The sequence below is a fragment of the Scomber japonicus genome, chromosome 20 (assembly GCF_027409825.1).
Source record: "Scomber japonicus isolate fScoJap1 chromosome 20, fScoJap1.pri, whole genome shotgun sequence".
NCBI classification, from domain to species: domain Eukaryota; kingdom Metazoa; phylum Chordata; class Actinopteri; order Scombriformes; family Scombridae; genus Scomber; species Scomber japonicus.
The window spans coordinates 12,861,162-12,876,603 of record NC_070597.1 but is presented as its reverse complement, the minus strand read 5'-3'; the positions used below and the strand labels follow the sequence as shown (position 1 = coordinate 12,876,603).

At 39.8% G+C, this 15,442-nt stretch overlaps 1 protein-coding gene across 1 annotated transcript; it reads right to left on the bottom strand.

Moving 5' to 3' along the window:
- Positions 1-453: 453 nt before the first annotated feature.
- Positions 454-4,203, bottom strand: LOC128381403 (C1q-related factor-like). Its single transcript, XM_053341413.1, has 2 exons — positions 3,553-4,203; positions 454-633 (listed from the first exon to the last, which is right to left on the bottom strand). The coding sequence occupies exons 1-2, from the start codon at positions 4,198-4,200 to the stop codon at positions 454-456; spliced, it is 828 nt and encodes a 275-aa protein (XP_053197388.1). The 5' UTR covers positions 4,201-4,203.
- Positions 4,204-15,442: the final 11,239 nt, after the last annotated feature.

Sequence of the window (15,442 nt, the reverse complement as noted above, 5' to 3'; positions counted from 1 at the left end):
ATACAGGATGAGAGAACATAATCTGAACATAAATCTAAACAGCACGTTAACAAACACTGCAGTCGCCACAACTGTTGGATTTCCGGACTTGAATTTGAAATGACAGCTCAAAAATGATGGGGAGGCTTCTGCACTGTCAGAATTGTCACTGCACCTCAGCATGACACATGGCAGTGCGTGTCATTGTTACGTGGCTCGTTTCCATCAGAATAGCAGCATAGGCACCCTGAATACAATGGAACGTATGGGTGAGGAGGTAGACAGTTACCAGTAACCACAGATCCATAGCCTTAATCACTGTATTTATGCCGACCTTAAACAGCAGTGGTGTTTCAAAACCATCTGATTATGGATCAATGGCTATGGGCAACATTAACCTCACTAGTGAAAGTCAGTAAGTGAATGTCTTCTGGCTTTGATCTTTCACCGTTGAGCCCACGTCCTGTCCAGTCTTCAGTCGGCATAGAGGATGAACCCTGAAAAGGTGCTATATTTGTTGCTGTTGCCCCCATGAGCCTTGCCCCCATCCAGTTTTATGAAAACCTCATCGCCTGCATCCAAATGAAGGATGACACTGTTGCTGGCGTAGTCATAGCTCTGGTCCTGGTCTTGGGCAATGGCGCTGGCCCTCACCTGAAATATGACATGCGCACAGACAAGGAGATAGAAAGTAAACAAATGTAAAGATAGAGTGAGGAATTGTTTTAACTCTTTAAGTAACTAACAGATGATAGCAAGAAGCATCCACTCAGCATCAAAAAATACAAATATTACTTGTTATGCGTTATTATTGGTGATGCCCAAAGAATGTTTGCAAGAAGTGTGGACCAAAGTTTGACATTGTTTGACAAGTGTGTCCCCTGTGGTGAATATCTTGTTTTTCTCTTATGACTCAACTGAAAGGGTCAGGCTTGAGTGAGTCTGCCTCTGAGGAAGGATGGCAGTGCATGCTATCCCTTTGCCTCACGTTCCACACTTACATCAACCTTTCTCAGGGTGGAGCACTGAAAATCCCACGTTCCCTGAATATGAGTATCAAAACAAGCTGATGATGCATAAAATGAGGGTGTTAGAACTGGAGCATGAAGTCAAAATCCCTTGCCATAACTGTGCAAAAAAAAAAAGAGTTAGAGAAGTTGCTATGCTCAGACAGTTAGGCAATAAAGGACATATCCCCTGTAAGCTTTAATGTGTCGGTTTACTGTTGCTGTTACGCTGCAACTTCACCAGATCAACTATAGAAGTGTAATCCACGATTCAACCAGATTGTGGCAACAAGTTCCAAACTAAGTTAGAACCAAAATAGGAACATTGAGTTCTAATTAGTGGAGTACAATAGTCTATGTCAAGGGGCCGCGGGGTCTGAGAGGAGATGTTGAGCCATGAATGACAGCATGATGATGGATTTCTGAGACATGAGGGCAATGCAGCCCTAAACTCCCTTTCCGCTCCTCTTCCACCCTCTGCAGCAGCATGACATATAAACACCGACTGACAGTTTAATTTACACTCATACAGTATTCTCCTTTATGTTGTAAATGTCTACGTTTTTAACCAGGAGCAATGTAGTGGTTAAAGTGGCCCAACACCACCACTCTGGTTGAAGTGGCCACTGGACCAAATATATTATCAGTTAGACTGAATCATTATTAACATAATAATGACTAATAATGTTGTTGTTGTTGTTGTTATTGTTATTGCTGCTACTGCTGCTTTTATTCTTATTATATTAATGTATAAAGGCCTGTCAAGCTTCTGTTCCAATTAATTATCATGTCATCATCTCATTGTTGGCAGCATCCACTTCTCTGCGCTTTTCCCCTTTCTTATTCTCCACATGTGTGTGAATGAAATAAATATGTTGTCAGTAATTTATCATTATGTACGTGATTTACTCGGCAGTTATAGTTGATTTGCATGTTTGCCTGAAGCTATGTTGCAGTGTTTTGTTCTTAGTTGGTGATTATTAAACAGCAGTGCACAGAATGGAAAGCCAACAGGTGAATCATCATGACTAAAACATCAAGCTACAATTTTGAACACACTGTGTCTCCAATAAACATATTTGTCCTGTGTCAAAGTTGAAAGTAAGCAGGTTTACTGGATTGTAAATGTAATACTCAGGTGGTGCATTTTTAAGTGTTATTTGTGGTGAGCAGGGAATTTTTTGTTTGTTTGTTTTAGGATACTATTATCTGTCAACTGGTGTTGTTAAATACTATTTGATATTATGTATTATGCAAACATCAGTATGAGAAGTGGGAAAGTACGGCAGTGTCCTTTTTGTCCTTATTCATGAATATCCATCAAGCTTACAATTACAATAGGGGTAGACAGTAACATGAAACATAAATTACACAATTTAGTGCCATCGTTATGATAGCACTGCAATAACTAATACATTTGTGAAGCAGGAATATTTAGATTTTTGACGAGAAAGAGATTTCATTCTGGTGTTTTTTTGTTTTTTTTTAATAAATGTGGTTATGTTGTGTCTTTGATTGCAGTGTAAGGTATTTTGTTCATTAGGGACAATCTGAATTGTTACTGCACCGGTCCATAACCGCAATGTCCCTGGTTCAATTCTAGCCAGCAACCTTTGTATAGTGTTCATATCCATCTATCTCTCTCCCCTTTTTTCCTGTTTGCCTCTTCACTGCCCACTGTCTGATAAAGACAAAAATGTCAAAAAATAATCCTAAAAATAACACATATTACTGTAAACTGAAAGTGTGATAACTTACAATGCAATCCAGTAAGACAGCACCTAAAACTATTGCCTCAGAAATAACACCCGTCTGAAACAGTCTGCATAAAAAACGATCGCTCTGACCTTTAATTTAGCCTTTCTGGCACAGCAATTGCACTGGATTGAATGTTCATCTACAGGTGTTTGTTTATTGTGCCAACCCTCTGTACAGCCTGTTGCAGCCTGGCCGAGGTGTTTACAGATAGAAGCTCAGATTTACATGGTGTTTGATCAGTGTCTTCACCTAAGGCTTTCAAGACATTACAAAATTATCCATGAATGTAGCAAATATCATGATTCGATATTGAGCCTGACAGGCAATCTGATAACGCATACTAGCACATCATAGGTCCATGAAGCTTGTTGTATTTCAAAGGGCACCAGCTTTGAACTAGCCACAACCTCAGGCTGTGTTTTGATGTGTGCAGAGTTGAGATAGCGCTCCACTCCTTCCACTCACTTCAACGTGTACATCATTGGATGTGTAATATGCACAGATACGCAATCTGGCAGCATGCCACTGTGCATTGTCATTATACTGAACTATAACACCAGACCAAGTCAGACCTAAAATCACTATACACATGAATGCATGACTACTCAATTTAGACTGCCTGCGCACTGGTTACACTGTTCCCTGAGCATGTTGATGTGGGTTCATCCCAGTGTATGATTCAGGGTTCATAACTCATAATGTCAGAAAATGGATAATTATCGACTGTTTTGAGAAACTGGGATTTTGCTGTTTGTTAAATTCAACATTAAATCATAAGTAAGTGAAAGGAATTTGAAGTGTCACCCACCAGACCATTCTTGATCAGGTCAGCCCACATGCTGGTGCCATCTCCTCCCCTCATCAGCACATTGTAGATGAAAAAGTAGGTGCCAGGGATCTTACAGGTGAACTTGCCCGTCGCGCCCTCATAGTTACCACCAATATTAGTCACCACGTCATCAAACCGCAGAATGTCATAACCTTCTTGAGGGTTTCGTAGTCCAGCATAAAATGCCACCCGAGGCGTGGTGTTGTAGGTGGTGGTACTAACTGCCCCTTTACCCCCTAAACCTAGTATCCCAGTTCGGACTATATCCACACTATCTCCTGGTGGTCCCTTAGGTCCTGGTGGGCCTGGCTCTCCCGGAGGTCCTGGTGGTCCAGGCTTGCCTGGACGTCCTGGTTTTCCATGTGAGCCATGAGCACTGTAAGTAGGTAGCGGTGGGCCAATGCTGTGATCACTCAGATCTGCCTCATTGTCCACCTGTAGGCCTGTGGTTGCTGTATCTGTGCCCGGGTGCACACCTGTGCCCGTTGTACCCGTGCTGGGGAAAGGATCACAAACCATGCGGCAGGTACCCAGCATCTCATAGTGGCTTGCGCTGTCATCTATGCCACCTGTGCCAACTGAGCTGACCAGCACAGGGATGAGGACCACCAAAACCAGGACCAGCATGACCCCCACAGCAGCTAACACCAGGGTCTTCCGCCCGATGCTCAGCCGGGGAAGGGGCTGCGCTGCCAGCGTGGAACTCTCCGGGGTGGAAATGGTGACTGCGGGGAGTGCGCCCACCTGGCAGAATGCAGTGATGAGGATGTCCGATGGTGAAGATGGTGCCCAGGGAGCGCTGGTATGAGTGTGTGAGTGAGTGACAGAGCCGTGTAGGAGTAAGGGAGAGGGAGTGGAGCAAGAGACCAAAGTGATCAAAAGGAGAGAGAGATTGAGAGAGTGAGGAGGGAGAATAAGAGGAGAGGAGGAGGGAGAGAGTAAGACAGCTTGAGTGAAAAAAAGAAAAGAAGCAAGGGGAGGAGAGAGTGAGCAACATACACACACACAAACTATCTGAGTCAGGGCTGAGGAGGGCACTTTCCTACTGGCAGATGTGAAAAGCCAGGGAAGACAGAGAAAATGACTGTATTTAGAGAGTAAGGAATAAGAATATAATAAGCAAACTCCTCTTCATCAAATGATGAAGAACAAGATGGAGAAAATGATTTGAGTGAAGTTTGCTTAGATCTTCATATATTTTATTTTAAGGATCAGAGGACTGCACCGCAGACATGTAATAGTCAGCAGTCAAGTTTCAATATGGATTTAGCCAGATATCATTTTCTTAGCTTAATGTGAAACTGGCTCCCCTGCGTTTTTATCAAGGTCAGATAGTGTATATTTTTTGCCTTATCTTTGTGTTTGTGCGTGTGTGTGTGGGTGTGTGGGTGTGTGTGGGTGTGAGGTGTGTCTAGCAGGAGCTCTTGTATACTGGAATTATTCCAGGTATCTGTGGTCAGTCAAGCTGTGACCTTCACAAAAATCACCAAACTTTTAAAGGGGCAGTTCAAAATATGTCAGTCAAGCACTGCTTTGTGACAACTGATACAATATTTGACTTGTCATAGCAACAAAACACTGACATGTATAATTATAGTGTGATTCTCTTCTCCCCTTTACTTCAGTCTTAATTGATTTTTTTGGGGGGGGGGGGTGCTCACCTAGAGGCAACAGAACAGGCTGTAAGCACATAACCGACATTTTACAACTTTATAAACATGATACATGAACATGTTAGCCTATGTACACTTCCATGGAGCAACATCAACATTTATGTGGAGTCACGTTTTTATCTATCTGTCCAATATTCAGTATGTTTTCAGTTCTGTTTATGGTCTTCACTAAATATCAAGGGAAATATCTGTCTCTACCTTCTATATGCTCTACTATGTTTAACTGTGTTTAACTGTGGTAGGGTGCAAGGTTAGGTGGTTAAGCCAGACAACATTAGCCAGGGTATACCCATACTCTCATTCGAGCGAGATTCTACTTCGCTCAGAAAGTTAGCATGGCCGCCAACATTTTCGCCTGAGACAGGGAACCAATCACAGAACAGGGAGGCGGGCTCAAGGTGACGACGCCAGTAGAGCGACTCTGTTTACATCCAGCATGGCGGCCACAGAGGCGCAGCAACCGTTTGAAGCAGCAGTAGATTGTGTGTTAAATAAATTGGAAAGCAAGTTCACAATGAAAATAGAACAACAACTTGCGCTACATGATTTTTCCTTCATAAAAAGGATGTGTTCACGCTGCTACCTAAAGGCTCTGAATACGTCATCGTCTATCGTTGATATGATTGACTATAAGTTTGTCCAGTAGCGTACAGAAGCATTTGAGCGACATTCGTTGATCCTGCCTCAAATACGAGGAAATGAACGGCTTCTCGGTCTCGTGTTAGCCAGGCTAAGACAACATGGTATAACCTACTCCATATCGTTATATCAAAGGCACCTGTAGCAGTATCATTCAGTGACCTGCCAACTTCTTCACTGCTGCTGTGGCTAACTGCTACTCTCCTTAACACATGCTACCAGTGCTGACCTTTTAACATTTCATAAGTAAAAGCCAACACAATAGTTAAATCATGTTCCTGCAGGGTGACTTTGTGGTAGGATTAATGGTTGTACCGTGCTACCTGCTGAAAATGAATTCAATTTTCCTCCCCTGAAACCTGGAGCTTTGGACCAAGACACATTTCCTAAAGGGTCTTATTCTCCCCCCTGAGTTGCCGGGGACCACTGATTCACCTCACCAGCCAATTTCAGTCTTTGCTGCTTGAGCTAACGTGAATGTTGTGAGACCTTGTCTTGGCTCTGCTTAGTCCACATGAGTGATGTGGCTGCCAAGACTGCTGGCTGTTTTAGCTTTCCTGCTGATCTGCTTGTGACCATGTCATGGCATCTGTCGTTTGATAATTTCTCCTCTTATGCTCCTGTCATCCACCCACATGCAATATTTGCATTGGTATTATTGTAGATTTCTTTCATATTTTGCCTTAGGTTAATGCTTTTGTTTGTTTTTTCTTTTATTTTTTTGTTTTTTCTTTGGGGCTAGGGGGGGTCTCATGGATGGAAATATGACTGCTGTCTTGCATACAGTCCATTCACATAATTATCTTTTTATATAATATTGGCTGCATTATGTAGCTTTTGTCCCGTACAAGATAGGTCAACACATTTGCATTTTCTGTACACACTTATATTCATCTAAGACAAATACTACAAAGTAGACGTAGGCAGCATGGCTGAAATCTGAGCAGTATATAATAAATTGTGATATTGATATGATTTTTTCTGAAAAATCCTATTGAGAAACTGTTATGGATAAAATAATCAGACAGGAATGTTTTCTTCACATTTACACTGATTCAAAAATCACATGATAATCCAATATTGCCTGGAAGAATCTCTGCTTATTGATTTGCAACATTGCCCACAAAAGCCTGAAACACCCCAAGACATTAATTAAAAAGATAGCACATTTAAACAGTATGGCAAAATCTCTTACAAATTCAAGGGGTCTCATGGTCTATGACTAAAACGTCATATCGCCTGTAGTTACACACAAGCTGCTGAGCTCCTGATCAACTGTTTTATCTGCTGCGATACTCACCACAACAATAACAGAAGTTTACACCATTTTGTGAGTTCAACATGCCTGAGATACATTACTGTTTGCCAACGTAGATTAGATGGATTGCTATGCTTTGTATCTGTCTCAATTAGAAGTGCAGTGCTAACATTGATCAAAGAACAGGTGAGCAACTATAATTGATTTATAATCATTTTTTGAAGCAAAAATGTAAAATATTTCTTTGTTCCATAAATATTTCTCATGTGAAGATTTCCTGTTTGAAAACGTGCCGATTGTATAGGCCGATTGTCTATGATCTCTTAAGGACCGCATATGTATGTATCAATTCACAAATATATATCAATTAAAACAATAAGGAGTTAATAGACTGACTGGTTTGAATCCAGAAAGAAAGACTTACCTGAGGTTAAACCATAGAAGCACTTGGCGGCCTTCCATTGGTTGATTCTGTTGCCAATCAAATGTGTCTCTACTCCTATTGGCTAGTTACTGCCTCTACCTATGTTTAGTCTCTGTATGCTGTTCTTCTCCCAGAAGTCCCGCCCTGCTGAAATGTGATGGTACTTATATATTAAATAGCCATCGCTGCACTGAGACAGGGAGCTGAGTGGCTTGCAGTACGCTGGTTTATTCAAAGTTAATTAAATGTGTCGTGTGCCCAAATAACTCCACATTTGACACTGCACTTCCTTGGGTCCTCAGCAGTACACCCGCCAAGTGTGAGGTCGATTCAGAGCCCAGAAGTCCCACCCCACTGTGATATGACGGTGTTTATATCATCAGCTCCCGCTGTACTCAGACACAAAGCTGAGCAACTTGCTGTTCACTTATTTAATCAAAGTTTAATAATATTAAATGTGTTGCATGTACAAAATGCTCCAAATTCAACACTACATGTGTCCTTGGGTCCTCCTCAATACACCCTCTGAGTGTGAGGTTGTTCAGATGAATGCTTCTTGAGAGATACAGGACCTTTTAGCTAGACGAATTTGCAGTGTCAATTCAAAACGTGTCTGAGACATTCTTAAGTAAGTCCTTTTGATATAATTATATATGCCAAGTTTCATCCACAGCACACAGTTCAATAGCTAGTTCAACTCATTAACACTAGATGTAATCCCATCTCTGTCCACAAAGTGGGTTGCAATGGTAGGTTGGCACCGTCCGTATTTCCACTTGTTGATGCCGTGGGTAGATGAAGAAGCTAATCAACAATGTTCATGGGGTATTTTTTAAATATTTCTCAAGAACCACTTAAGTTTGGGTTTTGGACTGTTGGCCTCAACACCAGCCAATTTCATCTTTGATGATCTTCTATGGACAATTAAAACAACTGGATTAATCAAGAAAATAGTTGCGGGGGGGGGGGGGGGGGGGGGTAAATTGGTAAGAAGGGCACCCTTCTGGGTTTCCCATGGGTAAGTGGGCACCTAGGAGGAAGGTCACTGTTCCACCAAGGAAAAAACCAGGACCAGACACAGTTAGTGCTTCCCCGGAGAGAGTGGAGGCCCAAGGCCAGCCACATGCAGCAGCTGCCTCCTGAGGTTCCCCCTGGGTAAGCAGTTCCCCAGGAAGATGGATACTGTACACTCTCAGAAATATTGCCACTGAAATGAGAGATTATTTTAGCAACAGTACAGACATAGCTAGTTAGCAAGACTCTGAGTTCAAAACTTAATTGAAGCACAAATTGAATTGGAATAAAATTCACTGTACAAATCTTTGTGTTTGTGTGCAAAAATTCCATAACAAAGACTGGTTAGTAAAACAGATTTAAAATAATAGAACACAAGCTTAACGCAAATATAAGTAAATTAGCTTATTATATTTGATGTTCTGATCAGATGGTATAGTGCTTAATCATTATCATGACAGAGGTGCACATACCACAATTCAAAATTAATGCTAATGTATGTTTGCCTATGCTACCAAGGAAGGCAAAAAATAACTCACCAATTAATCATCTGGATGAATATAGTTGGTACATGTCCACTGTCCATGCCTGGACAGTGGACATGTACCGACTGTTGTAAAGAGCTCCTGCCACATTTTTTTATAGTTGAAATTGTATCAAAGGCTTCAGACTTTTTCAGCATCCCCATCAACTACAACTTTGCAGAATTTGGTTGCCATGGAATAAAATAAAAATAAAATACAACAATACTACTTCCTACGTAGTATTGTTGTGTTTTATTAATGGCCACGAGGTGGGGCTATTGGTTCAATAGCCCCACCTCATGCTTCAATATGTCATGTACTACAGGGGGTAATGGGGTAATCTTTTTACGCAAGTCCAAGATATCCAGAATTTTTTCATGTGGAGCTTAAGGTTTGCGTCTTTAAAGGTGTGAAATAGACTCATCAACTATACCCCTGTGCATCATCCCAGAAAATAACTATCCACTTCCTATCCAACCAACAGATGTAACCACAAAACAAACCAAGTCACATTGAACTTAGCTACACCCAAGTGGCTATAGCATGACTGAAAATGTCAGAATCATCCAGTGATATTAAGATTTCACAAGAGTAGTGAGAGCAGAGAGTAGTTTTGTTGAATCCTTTCCATGTTTTTATCACAGGACATGACAATAGAACTGAGTCAGACACCCCAAGCGGCGCTTTCTTGCTGAGTCTCTCCAACTGATGACATAATACGCTAAATCAGAAAGGTGACCAGATATTCAGTGTGATGGAAAATGTCTTTAATCTTTTTGAGTCTTCCACTATCAAAAATGTCCAAATATAAATCTGTATATACAAATTTGCCAAAAATATATCACAGATTAAATATAACATTATTATTGCTACAAACACATGGGTAAGATAAAATATAATTTTTCCAGACTAACATCATGTAACAAAACTGTCAACAAAATCTAACAACAACAAAAATATGGTGTTGGAGTAACCACACAAGCCATTACAGTTCATGTAACCCTAACCCTAATCCTAAAAACCTACAAATTTCAAAGCTTAAAGAAATGGTAAATACAGTATGTAAGCCTTTTCTCTTCAGTACTGTAAACAGACCTCTACATTTGCAGTCTTTAGTGCCCTCATATGGCCTTTTAACATATTACAAAATATACTCATCACATTTATTGGGTCCTTCCCAACACCCACCCTTTTTGTACTTGCAAGTGGTCAAGTGCCTACTTGTCTGACATATTTCCTGTTGCTGCCACAGTGTCCAAGTGCCCATTGAGACCACAAGAGCATGGAGAGTTATCAGAGACACTCTTGATTAATAAGGACATCCGGTCACTGTTTGCACGTTTAAACAGTATAGCCAACTGCCCATGGCCCAGTTGAGCCAAGCTGATTTGAGTATGATCAACCAAACAGTACTATAATCACAGTGAGATAAAAGTAAACAAAAAACAAAAAACTGAGCATATTTCTCAAAATCTTGGAAAAATGGGATATTTATCTAGACAGTGTCATGCTATATTCTTGACAATAACGGCATAACTTGTGTGTGTTTGGATAATAACAATAATATTCATGCTGAATCCAACATGTCATAAATTACAATTTATCGTGGTCTGTAGACTTACACTCTGTACACTCTATACAGAGTGGTGTGTGTTGGTAGGCTATATTTCATACATGGGACATACTTGGCAGTTCATGAATGTGCACTAAGTACTCAAGACAACAAGAGTGGGTATTTGGACAGACCCAGTCTCTCGCGAGTGCATTTTAATTTAAGGTGTTTACATGAAACATTACAAGCATAGAGACTAGCAAGAAACACACAATAAAAGTACAATTAATAATGCATTTTAAATGCAATTGAAACAAAAACAAGCTAAAATAGAAGTATAAAATACAATAATAAATGAATAATTACTTGATTTGATCAAAGGCCTAAACATCCTAGGTCTTGATTTAAAAGAAGTGAGAGGTTGTTCCAGATATGTGGAGCATAAAAACTACATGCTGCTTATCCAGGTTTAGTGTGATTCTGGGAACAGAATCAGATTGGTCCCAGACGACCTGAGAGGTCTGGTTGATTCATGACATAGTAGCAGATCAAGAATGTATTTTGGCCTCAAACCATTTGGTGCTTTATAAAGCAACAGCAGTATTTTAAAATCAATGATTTGACAGACAGGAAGCCATTGAAAAGAAATGAGAACTGGGGTGATAAGGACCAAGGACTTGAGCAGCAGCGTTCTGAATTAGCTATAGAGCTGTCTGATCGATTTTTCCAGGGAGACCTGTAAAGACACCATTATTGTCTCTGAGTCTACTCCAAATACTGCTCACACCTAAGTCATTTAATCCTTGATATATTCTCCAGAATGACTTTGTAATTGTTTTAATGTAGCTTTTGAAATTCAGGTCTGAGTGCATGACATTGCACGCAGACCTTTTTTACATTGCTGGTTGAAGCTGAGTGCTACATTTTCTTTTGGCTCCAAAAAGAAATACTTCAGGTTTGTCTTTGTTTAACTGCAGAAAATCCTGGCACATCACATTATTCGTTGCATTTGTATTGGACCATATTTCCCTGCTGAAATAGTTATGTAAATTTGTGTGTTGTCTACATCATTACGGTCACATATTTTGTTGTTTTCGACAATCTGAGCTGGTGGTAGCATTTAAATATTGACCAGAAGAGGCCCCAGAATGGAGCCTTGGGAACTCTGCATGTCATTTTTGTCTGTACAGATGTGTAATTACCTATAGACACAAAGTAGTCCTTGTCCTTTAAGTAGGATTTATACCAGTTTAGTTCTGTGCCAGAAAGTTTGGCCAGTTCGTCTCGTAATATGTCGTGGTCTACTGTGTTAAATGCAGCACTGAGATTCAGAAATGAAATTCTGCAACTGTCTGTTTTAAGGTGGATGTGACCTTAACAAGAGCAGTCTCTATGGTGTGGTCAAAATCCTGACTGGTAGACATCAAAACAGTTGTTAAGTGCCAAGACATTGTTCAGCTGTTGAAAAACAGCTTTTTCAATTATTTTACTTGGAAGTAGGAGGTTTAATGTGGGCCTATAACTGTTTATTAGTGAAGTGTCTAGATTGTTCTTTTTAAGAGTGGCTTGATGCAGTTTTTAGGGCCTGTTGGAGGACACCTGAGAGTAGAGGTAGATTGACAATTTGTAGAAAATCTTAGACCATGCAATTTGAAAGATTTTGGAAAAAGACATCAAGGTAGCAGGAAGAGGATTTCTTATGTTGTACAAAGTCATCCAGGTTTTCATAGTTGATTGGATAAAATAGTCATACTACCTGAAGTGGACACGGGGACAACACATATTATGCAGCTGATATGGAGACAGCGCCTGCCTGCCTATTTTTCTGAATTCATCAGCAAAGAAGAAGGCAAATTAATTGCAGGCCCTGGTGGATAGAAGTTCAGAGGCTAAAGGAACGTTTGTTAGCCTGTTGACAGTCGCAAACAAGTCATGTGCATTATTAATGTTTCCAATGTTCTAAATCTTTCTTTTTTTGAGCTTTTCATAGTTAATATATTGATGGGTTTGAGAATGTAAATTCACTTACTCGCTATTTCTTGGTAAAAAAAAACCAAAACAATATGATGTATTGGCTGATTGGCATTTGGTTCTGAAATAAGGCAATGAAGATAGAACAACATTATACAATAGTGATACAAAGATTTGAGATATAGTAGTGTAGGTGCACAAAGCACAGCTCATCACTAGAGTTTTCATGCTTCAAATTAGTGTTGCTCGTAAATAGGACTCACATCCCAGCCTCCAATGTACTGTAATAATCTTGTTCTTTGGTATACTAATGTCATACTTCCTGAATTGGAATGACAATCATATTTCTTACTCTTATTGTCCATAATCAAAATATAAAAGAAAATTACTTATTAAACTCAATACAATATATTTGCATAGTTTGGAGGAGACAGGTTCCATTGTCTTCTTTGTAGAGTGTCCAATGAAATAAAAAATGCAGCAGCTGGATTTGGTATTCATAATTTAAACACTGCTTTATGAGAAAAAATGTGGAGTACAACGCTTTTTACTGGCATCTTAATGTCATGTAAATGCAACACTAGCTGACAATGGATAATGCATGTAACCAAACTGTAGACAATCTAACTTTGGATCGTTCACTGATGATGTTATACTATAGTCCAATCAGTGATGACACAACAGGTACCCTCGACCCTCTGAAAGACAAAATACCTGCTTTGACATCACAGAGTAGAGACTGGCCAGTAGTGCAACTCTCTTGAACTCTTGAACAGTTCGCAGAAAATAGTGTAACCAGAATTTCTGCCCTCTTTAATTGCATGCTGATTTACACTTTGAGCTGAAAAGTGACCCTAACTTGAAACCACAAATTAATTTATGGAAATGTTTTATTCACAAAGTATTAGTAGTTAAAGTATTGGCTGTTGTGGCTTTGCAAGATTTCCTGTGCTTCCATTCGACTGAACTCACTGCATTTACATCTTTCAACCAGAGGATGGCAACCATTATTCACTCTTAAATGGAAGAAAACAGCAACAACAGGGCTAGGATGAAGGACTTTATATTAAAAACTCTTGGAATTCTGTCAGAAAGTTTTTATAGTAAATGACAGTTACATCAAACATCGGATGATGTAATGGTTGTGAAATATTTATCATCCTCAAAGCATCCAAGAAAAAATGTGTATATTAATATATTTTGTGCACTACTAGAAGTTCATGATTTATGGTCATGAGTATACACACTGCTTTCTCTGCTATGTCAGGACATTATTCCACCTTCATGTAACAGCAACAACCCATCAGAACATCTTATCAAGTCTGCAGTAGGGGAATGTGTAGGCCACCTACCTTGGTCAGCCTATTCCAGCATAGACACGTAGCAGGACCTTGTCAACAACTGGAGAGATAAGAAAAAGGCAGACCATCTTTGATATTCAGGATCTTGGACTTCGGGAAGATGCAGAGTGAAATAATGTATATTGTCTGGTTGTGCCTATTGACTAATTTTCTATCATGGTATATGTAGTGTAGAAAGAAAAACATTACATGTTTGAAGTGATGAAGTACATCTTGTTCTCAAGTTTAGCCTTTGTAGATATATTTATTCAATGAAATAGTTGGGTTAACAAAAGTAGGTCTGTAGTGGAGATAACTCATCAGAATCAAGACAACGTAGAACTGCTGAGCTCGTTGTGAGTATCTTTCATTGGTATTTGATATAATAGCCTCTTATATAAAAGGAAAACATGTCAACCCCTTGTATGTTTACTCAAGGGTTCAAACAGAGTAACTTCCTTGATTCTTTCTTTTTAGCCTCTTCCTTTTTAGGCAATGAACCTCTGCATTGCAGCCTCTCTTGGGATTCTGTGGGAATTCCTTAGCTGGCTTACTTGACAGTTGGTTTTCAATCCTCAAATATTGTTATTTCAGGATGTGAGGCTGGGATTGAGAAAGAATTGAAAAAATGTGACATGCTGCCTTAGGCCACTCTTGATGAAGCTCTGTCCCTGGTTTGTAAACAAATATGTATGGTTGGGTGTGATATATAATATGTGACTTAGGAATTTAGTCTCTTAGTTTGAAACACTGCAACTGGCACAAGTGACACGACTAGGTATTCAGAGCAGAGGGATGTCTCACTGAACACACCCCTCATTTAAATAAAGAAACTTTCTATAAATATAAAGTTAAAATGTGTGTACTGTCTGATTATTCTTATACCATATAGGCCTACTGCTGTGATTTTGCCACATTGGTTATTATACTTTTAATAAATCTTTAATGAATCATAAATATATATATATGTATGTCATATTATAGACTGTGATGGTATATTCTATGAGTAGTCAATAACAAAAATAGCCATAAAAGGATATTTGATGATTTTATTTTTTGTTATTTATAGATTTATACCATATTCTATAGTTTTCTTTCAGAGAGATCTGCAACCTGATCTACTACCAGCCACAGTTCCACTTTCTGTGCCAAAGGCTGAGCTTGTCTGACCAGTAAATTTACAGCGACTGGAATCTACTCCTTACAAACAGTAGACACATATTTCCCTTTTTAGGGCATGAGAATCTATTACGTAATTTAGGGAGCACTCGGATCTCTAGCAAACTCGCCAGTGTGGAAGCGGGAGGTGCTGATCCAGATTGGCACAGCAATCAACCAATCCGTGAGCAGAGAGCTGGCTTCTCTGGTCGGTGATTGGTCAGAGGGCGGAGACATTCGTCGACGTTTGCGGTCGCTCGCCCTCACTCTGCCAGGGAGTTTTTCACGTTGATGGTTTCACGGGAGTAGTTGTAGT

Excerpts from the sequence above, each read along its gene's own strand:
- LOC128381403 (XM_053341413.1), bottom strand. The coding sequence starts at position 4,200 with ATGCTGGTCCTGGTTTTGGTGGTCCTCATCCCTGTGCTGGTCAGCTCA. Across the intron at positions 634-3,552 it reads ACCTGATCAAGAATGGTCTG|GTGAGGGCCAGCGCCATTGC; the intron begins GTGGGTGACACT and ends GTCATATTTCAG.